This window comes from Tauraco erythrolophus, chromosome 8, assembly GCF_009769465.1.
Source record: "Tauraco erythrolophus isolate bTauEry1 chromosome 8, bTauEry1.pri, whole genome shotgun sequence".
In the NCBI taxonomy this organism is placed as follows: Eukaryota; Metazoa; Chordata; class Aves; order Musophagiformes; family Musophagidae; genus Tauraco; species Tauraco erythrolophus.
In genome coordinates this window covers 13,906,530-13,916,006 of record NC_141472.1, presented here as the reverse complement: position 1 = coordinate 13,916,006, position 9,477 = coordinate 13,906,530, and the positions used below count along the sequence as shown (strand labels likewise).

At 41.1% G+C, this 9,477-nt stretch overlaps 1 protein-coding gene across 3 annotated transcripts; it reads left to right on the top strand.

Annotated features, from left to right (window-relative positions):
• Nucleotides 1-226: 226 nt before the first annotated feature.
• PPIL3 (peptidylprolyl isomerase like 3) lies at nt 227-7,794 on the top strand. 3 transcript variants are annotated; one of them, XM_086615697.1, is made up of 7 exons: nt 227-279; nt 586-633; nt 1,825-1,899; nt 2,687-2,780; nt 3,465-3,532; nt 3,991-4,109; nt 5,755-6,400. In XM_086615697.1, exons 2-7 carry the CDS (start codon nt 631-633, stop codon nt 5,879-5,881), a joined length of 486 nt encoding a protein of 161 aa, XP_086471823.1. In that variant the 5' UTR covers nt 227-279; nt 586-630; the 3' UTR covers nt 5,882-6,400. The 3 variants fall into 3 exon arrangements, with proteins under 3 accessions (XP_086471823.1, XP_086471824.1, XP_086471822.1); XM_086615698.1 differs by lacking the exons at nt 227-279; nt 586-633; nt 5,755-6,400 and adding exons at nt 1,467-1,673; nt 7,624-7,794; XM_086615696.1 differs by lacking the exons at nt 227-279; nt 586-633 and adding an exon at nt 1,467-1,673.
• Nucleotides 7,795-9,477: the final 1,683 nt, after the last annotated feature.

Below are 9,477 nucleotides of genomic sequence, written 5' to 3'. Positions count from 1 at the left end.
CGTGCGACCGGCACCGGCACCGGCCGCGGGATCCAGCCGGAGGGGCGCCTGCCGCGCGGGGCGCCGGGGACGACTCACCGCACCACGGGGCAGCGCGCGAACCTCCGCGCGGGGCCGGGGCCCGTGCTGCGGGGCGGGGCCTGCGCCTGGCCTCGGCCCCGCCCCGCCCCTTCCGCCGCGCCGGCGGGGCGGGCGGCTCCGCCTTTTCCGCGCCGCGTGCGGGCGTCCGCGGAGTCGCTTCCCGGCGGCCGGCGCTGGGTTTGGGTGCGGCCTCGGCAGGTTTGTGAGTTTCTGTCGTTTGTAGATCCATAGTCTTTGGAAAAGCTGTGATTGCTTAGTACAAAATTTTATCTTAGAAAAGGTATTTTTTCCCCTCGCTGCCTGTCCCTTAGTTATTTTGTTCTGCCCCTTTCTCGTTCTTTACATGCTGCGTAGTTGCGTAATGCAAGTAAGACGTTTATCCACTGAGTGACTCGAATGGCACTGTGGAACTGTGGTGTAAAAGCGTGTAACCACACAAATGGTTTAGAATCGTGGATTGGTGGAAAAAAAAAAACCAACAAATTTCATGTGTTTTCTTTGCAGGAAATTGCTGTGTACAAATCTGCCTGAGCTTTTTCATGGGCAGACATGGTGAGAACAATAGCGCTCTTCACGTTTTTTCATTCTTCCTGAATGGTCATCTCTTGGAAAGTGAATAGCTACCCTGCATCCCGAAGGATTACACGTTTTACTCTGATGCTGCAAAGAACATGTAACGAAAAGTTCAGGTTTTCATTTCAGACTTCTAACAAGATATTGTGAAAAGGAAAATAGGTCAATTTACATCAATCTAAAATATAATTAGACTTTCAGTTCTAAGACCCTAAATTTTAATCCTGCTTTGGCTAATATTTGGTAATCTAGTTTGGTTTCTGTTACTACAGAAGCATTATTCGAGTTGCAAGCACATAGTCCTGCTTGACTGTAAGTAACCTTCTATGCTTGCAAGCTTTTAAAAGTTCAGCAAATCTGGAAATAAAGATAAGGCTGCGTGTCTTAAGCTGTACGTACGCATTTTATAGCATCTCTGTGGACATTGCAGGCAACTGTCTTCTTTTATTTGTCAACTTCTGGAACAATATGCCAGTATCAGCATGATGCTGGTTTTTATTAGTTTTCCTGTACACTTATCCCCAGTGTAGCCCCACAGGAATTGGTTTTGCATAGTTTAGCACTTTCTGTGGGGGCACTGTGATGTGTCGGGCCTATAGAGATATATTTGCTTAGGTGACTGTAACTGTCATTTTAAATTTTATGAAGCTTATTTATAAATTCTTAAGAAAAGTGTGTGTTTTGTAGATTTGCTTGTTTGTGAAGGCAGATTATATACACTGCCATTCAGAACTAGCCTTATCACTCAGAAGGCTGCAAGCAAGTAACACTCACCAGTTGTTTCTCTGGCTGTAAACCAGTGAGGTATGTGCACCACGCTATCATCTGAAACAGATATAGCCTTTATTCTTCAACTTTGCAATGAAGTGTCTGAGTAGGTCCCGCTCACAAACGAGTAGTGTGTCTCTGGAGCATAACTGTGTGAAACAGAGGTTCCACGTTACCACGGCAAACTTGATTTGTCCTGAAACTAAACCGAAACCCAAGTGCTTCCTGGTGATGTCACGGAGATGTGGAAGGTCTGTGACAGCAGCCATGCCTATAGCCAAATACTGAAACAATGTATATGCACTGGGAACTTGCTTATGTCCTCGGCGGGACTGGGAAATGAAACTTAGTCTGTTAGTATTTCATTGCTGATTTAGTTATTATTTTCTGCCTCTTGCTTAGGCCGTCACGCTGCATACTGATGTAGGAGATATTAAAATCGAACTATTCTGTGAGCGTACACCAAAGACTTGTGAGGTAAGTCAAGAAACAGGAGCAGGATTACCTAGTGTCGAAACAAAGCAGTAGAAACACTGAAGGCTGTAGAGGAGGAGAAGTGGCTCTTGTGATTCATCTTTTCACATAATGGAATACTAACATTTTAAGCTGGTACAGTGCATGTTCCACTCGTGGAACTTGTGTCCTGTGTCACGCTGCCTAGAGCTTTGCTGCCTGTTTCTCACCAGATAAGGTTTCGCTAACGCCACTTCTCTCCAAGTTCCAGCATCTCCCAAAGCGTCCTTTGCCCTTAAGGGGAAATACGGCATGTGGCCTGGGGTTCCCAAATTTCCCTGGCTTTGCTCACGCTTGCACAGATTTGATTTTAATTTAAAGGAGTGAGAATCACTCCCAGTTTTTCAGAGGCCCCAGATATTCCTTTCTGCAATAAACTTAAGCTTAAATTGAAACAATTTACTTTTTAACTTTACAAAGCTGAGGCACGAAGTTATTGATTACAAAATTACATTTACAAAATAAAAGCATTGAATGGAAGTGATACTTCTGAGCATGTTCTTTTTTGTTCTTTAAGTCAGGTAACCTTGTGCTCTAAGCTTTGTTTAAAGTTGTTTGTGACAGTGTCAAAGGAGTGTTATTAATTATAATTTGTTTATGACTATTCTGTGACAGTATTCTGTGAAATTCACATGGTCACAATGCAAAGCAGAGGCAAAAGGGTTAGTCTTGGTCTTGTTAATGCGGTCATTTTAGTAAGAGGATACTCTTTCTGAATTGTTTTTTAATATGGCTTGTTTCATTTCCTTAGAACTTCCTGGCTCTTTGTGCTAGTAACTACTACAGTGGCTGCATATTTCACCGGAATATAAAGGGCTTCATGGTTCAGACAGGGGATCCATTAGGTAAATTCTTCTGTCCAGGTCTCTCTATAGAAAAATGTGTATAAAAATAAAATATACATAAAAATATAAAGGAATAAAAAGAGATTTATAAGTATGACTATTAAAACAAAAATGTAAATAAAGTAAAAATAAAATGTAAGAATTATTGTATTGTCGATGTTTTCATGATGAGATTAGTTTTCTGTGGTGAGCTTACATAAGCGCAGCCGTTACCCTAGTTCTAAATAATCGTGCAGTAGTAAAGCATTCTACAAACTTTAGTTTTTCCAGCTGTTTCCACTAAATATGATGGTTCTGCTGAAATACCAGCTGTTGAACGAGTAGCAGTTGCTACTGTTATTTCTCAGGTTTCTGCCTGAAAGGTTACACTGCCTCTAAAGCATTTGGAGAAAATGTCCCAAACAGTGTCAACTGTTTGGGAGAAAATCTGATTCAAGTGTATGTCTGGTTGTACTCATACTGAATTTAATTTGAGGATATGTCAGTGTTTTGTTCTGCTGTTGAGTAGGTGTTCCTTATATGGAGTTATGTCTCTTCTCAGTATTAAGATGCAAGAACCCCATCCCTGCCTCAAACGAATCACAGGCCATCTGGGGTCTTTGTTGCAAAATGTTTTAACAGTACATAATTTCTGGATTTTTCAGTCTGAAAATCTAGTAATCTGTTGTGGTGCTTCTTCGTCAGGCACCGGGAAAGGAGGTAACAGCATCTGGGGCAAGAAGTTTGAAGACGAATTCAGTGAATACCTAAAGGTATTTCTGCGCTCTCGATATGCAGTTATGTTTTCACATGGGTTTTCTTCACAGATGGGAGAATGATCAGCATTGTGTTATACTGTATTAAATACCTCTTTTGCAATTGTGAAGCAAAGTAGAGTCCCGCGATAATGGGGTAGAAAGCTTATTATTAAAATAGGAACAGGCATTTCTGTATGTGGCAAGTTAGTTTTGAGGGTTTTCATCACTGGGAACAGGCGCAGAAAGAATTTGTAACAAAGCGTTTTTCATGCACTGAAGGCAAAGAAGTAACTTTTCAATATAAGAGCAATTTTCAGGAGCTGATTATGGACTGTGACAGAATATATTAGCCACCAAGATTTGTTCTTGACGAAGGCATTGAGGCAGAGTACTAAGTCACAGAGCATTTTGTACAGGTTAAAGTTCTGCTTTCACAGATGCGTATTCATGTTGAGGTTTTTCCCCTCTTTCAGCACAGTGTCCGTGGGGTAGTTTCAATGGCAAACAATGGTCCGAATACCAATGGATCGCAGTTCTTCATCACTTACGGCAAGCAACCGCACCTAGACATGAAGTACACGGTCTTTGGGAAGTGAGTGATCCAACTGCATGCCTCCTTGTCATAGTCTGTGAAGGATCCGAATGTTTCAGGGCACATGCAATGCAAATTTAGAAGCTTCTGGTTCTAAAACTCTTTAAAATTCTGGATGTGTATACTTGAACGTATGCTCTTGCACTGTTGCCAGAATTGGTTGCTCAAAAATGCTGCTCCGTTTTTCTTAGTAGTAGGGAATTCAGTGGAAATAGGCATATTAAAAATTGCCTCAAGAATGGAGGAGTTTTTTTTCTTTCCCCCTTCATTATTCCAGCTTGCCTTTTCATCTATGCCCAAACGGATGCAGCCTGATTTTAAGCGAACTCCAGGACAGCTGGATACACAGTTGTAGGGTTTGCTGAAAAGCAAGAATCTGATTTGGGACTGGAGCTGGGGATGGATGTGGTACTGACATGGTCGTGCTTCTGTTCAGGTGGAACTTCCTGTTGGTCAGATAAAACTCACAGAACTGACAGTTTATAAAATTGGATGAGATTGCTTAAGATGCCTCATTACTTTAAAACTTTCTTATGTTGGTAGACACTACTGATAACATAATGAAAGCAAATGTTTAATTTTTCAGTCTTTCAGATACTGCTTTTTCTATCTCAGAATGATGTTAGTGTCTTTTGTTTTGCTTGTTGTTAAAAAGTCTCTAGTGTGGAAGTGAATCTCCTGAAAAAAAGTTGCCATTGTTAAATGGAGTTAAATATTCAAAGAAAACTACTGAAATGTGAAAATGATGTTTTCTACCACTTGTATTGTTTATAGGCATCTAAGTATAGGTGTTCCTTTCATTTCTGAGTTTGTTCAGAAGTGTGTTTGGAAGTTTTTTAAGACATCTTTCTTAGAAAAGAGTGGAGGCTCTAACAGATGGACTTTGCTAGATTTTCTGTGGCAGCTTAAGATACTCTTGACCCAGTTGCAGGATCAGCAGAACAGCACATGCAGTCCCTGCTGGCCCATAATTCAGCATCCTAGATTCAAAGAGTTGATGAACGTGACTGAATTGAACTGTGAACAGCACTATTTTTTCTGCCAAGTCCACGACTGGGGAATAAACTGCCAAGATTTACCAGAGCTAGTTATTTAATCAAAAAGTAAGAGCTCTATTAGAAGAATCTCTCTTGCCATTCCTTGAGCCTGAACATGAAATCTGAAAGCCTAAACATATTTGTGCCATTAGATTTACACAGTTACTAATGATTCCATCCAATATTGTGTTTGAGTCAGAAGGTTAGAAATTATAATCTCGTATTTGGAAGCTGATTTTCCAGCTGTAGGATTTCAGTAATTCACAGTGAAGTTCGGTAGAGCCAGTATCTTGCTGCTACTTCAAGCCATACTGTGATCGATCACCCTTCAGCAGAAGTGAGGCCAGGGTCTTTATACAGCTCTGTTTGGTATAAAACACGATACTGTCAGGTCAGTGGGAATTATTTGTACCTTTATCAGAATCTGTCATGGATGCTTAGTATTTCCTTTCAAAATACCTTATATGCTATACATGAAGTTTTGGCGGTCTCTCTTGTATCATTTGCTTACAAAGTCCTTCCCCTATGATACTGTGAAGTGCTACAGGTCCCTCAGTTGTGAAACTTAAATTGTTTTTAGAGATTGCTAGCACTTGCTTTTCTTCCAGGGTTATTGATGGCTTGGAGACCCTGGATGAGCTGGAGAAGCTGCCTGTGAATGAGAAAACCTACCGACCCCTTAATGATGTTCGCATTAAAGACATTACAATTCATGCCAACCCTTTTGCTCTGTAGCCACAGAGTGCCTCGACACATTCTATAGAGACTGGTCGACTGCTGGGTTATGGAGTTTAAAGTGTTCTTAAAAAGGGTCACTTGAGCTGGCTCATACCTTTGCTCATTGAATGCAGGATTTTCAGGAGTTCTGACGTTGTTTGGGAGTTGTTGCAGGGGAGCCTTGTGCTTTAGAAGCTAGTTTTTCCTGAGTATCTTCCAGGATTTTGATTTTTAAGCATTGCTTTCCATACTTGTAAAATAAGAAAAGACTTTTTAAAAATACATATTTTTTTAAAATCTTTGTTTTCTGCCTTATCTTTCTTAGTGATATTGTTGAAACAATTTCCTTCGCTACAATTTCGTACTCCCAGTTTTCTGAAACTTTCCCATGTAAATTCTAACCTTCCTTACTCTACTGGTTTTTAGAAAATCGAGTAAGATACGCAATTTTTCTCCCCTAGGTGAGGAGCAGTGTCATAGATAGATTTAAACTTTCTCTCCTAGAGGATTAAAGACGGTGTTTGGAGGAGTGCTTGTTCCTTTTACTGTTGTGTTGGAACGGTAACCTCTTCAGCTTCCCCAAAGGTAGATTGAAAACAATAACTTCTGCCTGTGGCACAGTGCTTTTGGTAAGAAAGAGTAAGCGTTTGTGTCTTTACGTAGCTGTTGATCAAAACTGGGTGACCATGGATTTACTGTAACTTGTTTTTAATCACTTTATTGCACAAACAGTAGGGGGGTAAACACAACAAAGAAAAGTGCGAAGACTATGGTCAGACTTCTAACCGAGAATATCCTGATACACACAAAATAAAGATACATGAAAGATACTGTGGCCAAGATGATGTTGAACAAGTAAGAGAGAGCTATTGTTTGGTCTTATTTGAGACCAAATGTTGGACTCAAATAAGAAAGTCTGCAAGAGGATTCAGAGATATCTGAATATTGACTGGTCAAGAGGAAAAATAAAATACATGCACACAAGCGCATGTGTATATATACATATGTTGCTGATCCTATACTCATGTCACTTAGTATAGTAAGGATAAAACAAAGTGACTTAAGCAGGGAAAAGAGTGATTTGTACATATCAAAAAAGCAGTTCTCCACCTTGGGCCTACTGGGAAAAGCAGAATGTTCTACTCTTCCTTGAAACCTCCTTGTAGAGTTAAAAAATGCATTTTGGCATGTTTGTTTTCATGAAGCAGGAAAAAATCAACTCATTTTCACAGAGGTTCATTTTCTGACTTTAATATGTAGAGGCGAGAGGGTAATATTTCTAGTTCCAGCTGTGCGTGAGAAACCTGGACAGGAGAGAGTATCCACAGTTCCTGCATTCAGCTCCTACCATTCTGGACTTCTTCCACCAATCCTCTTTGGACTAAGTCAACATCACTTGGCAAAGTCTGTTCTCGTATATATGCCTTGTGATTCCCGGGAGGTCCAGGTCCAGCTGACTTGCAGTCTGCTTCAGACCAGTATTTCCCGGTTAGTGATTTTGCTTTTTGAAATACAGAGGACAAATTATCTGCAAGAGCAAGGCAAAGGTATGCCAGGTACAGATAACCGAGGTGTTAATGAGCAGAGTTAATCGGTACCCTCTCTCTGGGACAAAGTTTCTGTATTCTGTATGGTGTGTTGCCTAGAGTTCCTAGCCCTTCCTCCAGACTTCATACATTTTACCCTCATGCTTCAGTCAGTCAGGTAAAGGATTTAATTATTTTGGCTCTGTGCTCTTTCTGTCTCTTCCATATAACCAGTGCTAATAGGAAGTCGACAGAAGCATGCCACTGCATGTTGGCCTGACACGCTGACACTACTGCCATACAGAAGGAAGAGTGTACTGGAAACTTTCCTACAGTGCAAGGGGACCAGTAATTTAAAATGGTGACATCTGGCACTGAACTGGAAACAATTCCAGGTCTGTGGGTTTTTTTTGGTGGTTTTTTTTTTTACTCCACAAAAAGCTGGCTTTTACCTAGAATGTGTGAAATAGGGGAACAGCAAGCAATTTGCTCTCTGGAGGATACATTAAATATAGATTGTTTCTTTTTTATCTAAGGCCATATATTGAAAGAATCATGATCTTGTGGGACAGGATTATGTCTTAACTTTTAAAAATTGTTTTCCTGGCTCTGAACCTCGCCTGGGTTCTCCCTGAGAACCCAGAATACAACAGGAAAAATAATGGTGGGATTGGTCCCATCCACTTACAGTAGCGAAAGCAAGACAGTAACCCAGCTGCGGAAGCGTGTGATTTTTGTGGGAAGTTGCTGAGTACAGCATACTTGCAATTAGTTCTTGCACACAGACAGCTGTTGTGTCACCAGCTGTTTGGACTTTTGTGACATGTATAGTCCTTTAAAAATAGCAAAAATGTTGCAGACTACTTTCTTGCTGTTCTTGACTTGTGCTTTATAAACTCCTCTGTTTACTTCCGTCAGCCTGGTCTGTTATCACAAACACTACAGCCACGAGGACCATATTTCTGTCAAAATAAACCCGCTCATGCAAATTAAAATATCTGCATTAACACAGCAGTCATGCATTATGACAGTGCTGGAGGGGTATATTCTAGATTGTCTCTGATCTTTGCTGGCATTTTGGCATTAGATTGTAAATGAGATGTTTGACTGCTTACCAGGGGGCTTGGAGACTAAATTTCAGGGGTAATGGGTGGTTAGCTCTGCTGAGGTGACGGCTGATAGATGGCAGATGGGCTTGAAAGCTCCTTCCAAGAGAGGCAGTGGCTGAAGGGCTGCAGCGAGGCACAGGGAGGTGAGAGGTGGCCATGTGTGCTGTAGCAGTGAGCAGCACAGGAAGCGAGGGTTAGCTTTGTGGGAGGGTTGGCTTTTTGGTTTATTTGGTTTTGGTTATTGTTTGGTTTTGGTTTTTTTTTTTTTTTTAATTCTGTAGGAATAGAAGACTGATCTGTACACTTACTTGAAGAACTGAATTTAGTTTGTTTGTTTTACAGTAGGTATTTATGTTCTGTCCAGACTCGAAAACATGACTAAAAGCTAGTAAAAGATACCACGAGACATGAAAAAAAAAAAAAAAACAGAACACCAAAACATGAAAAAGGCATTCAACTGTTCAGAAATGTTTTTAATGCTCAAGATTTAGAAAGACATCTTTGTTGGTCATATGTGGTCCTTTAAACTTTTGTCGATTTAAAGCTGACTGGGTAACGTGCCTTGAGAGCCTCTCACAACTTGTCTAGGGAAGTACAGAGACGATTGACAGACTTTATCACCAAGGGTGAAAAATGATGGTGTAGCAATTCAGTGTCTCACCAAAAAAAAAAAAAAAAAATTAAAATTCTGGTGGACATTCTTAAATGAGGGTTAATTTTTTTTTTTTTTTTTTCTCTCTCTCCCTCCCGACAGTATAATGTTGTTCGTCTTCCGAAGTTCTTGGCAGGAAAAGGGTGGAAGGTTTTGCATAGTTGGCGTACTTGGGCAGCACGGCTTTAACTGTGTTACCCGTCGAGGCGTACGGCGTTGCCGTAAAACACCGTGACCGGGCGAAACGCGCCGGTGTCAGTGCGAGCAGCTGAACCGGGAGCGCAAAGGGCTTTTCTTACGCAGCGAGGGGAGGAGGCAGCACCGCTC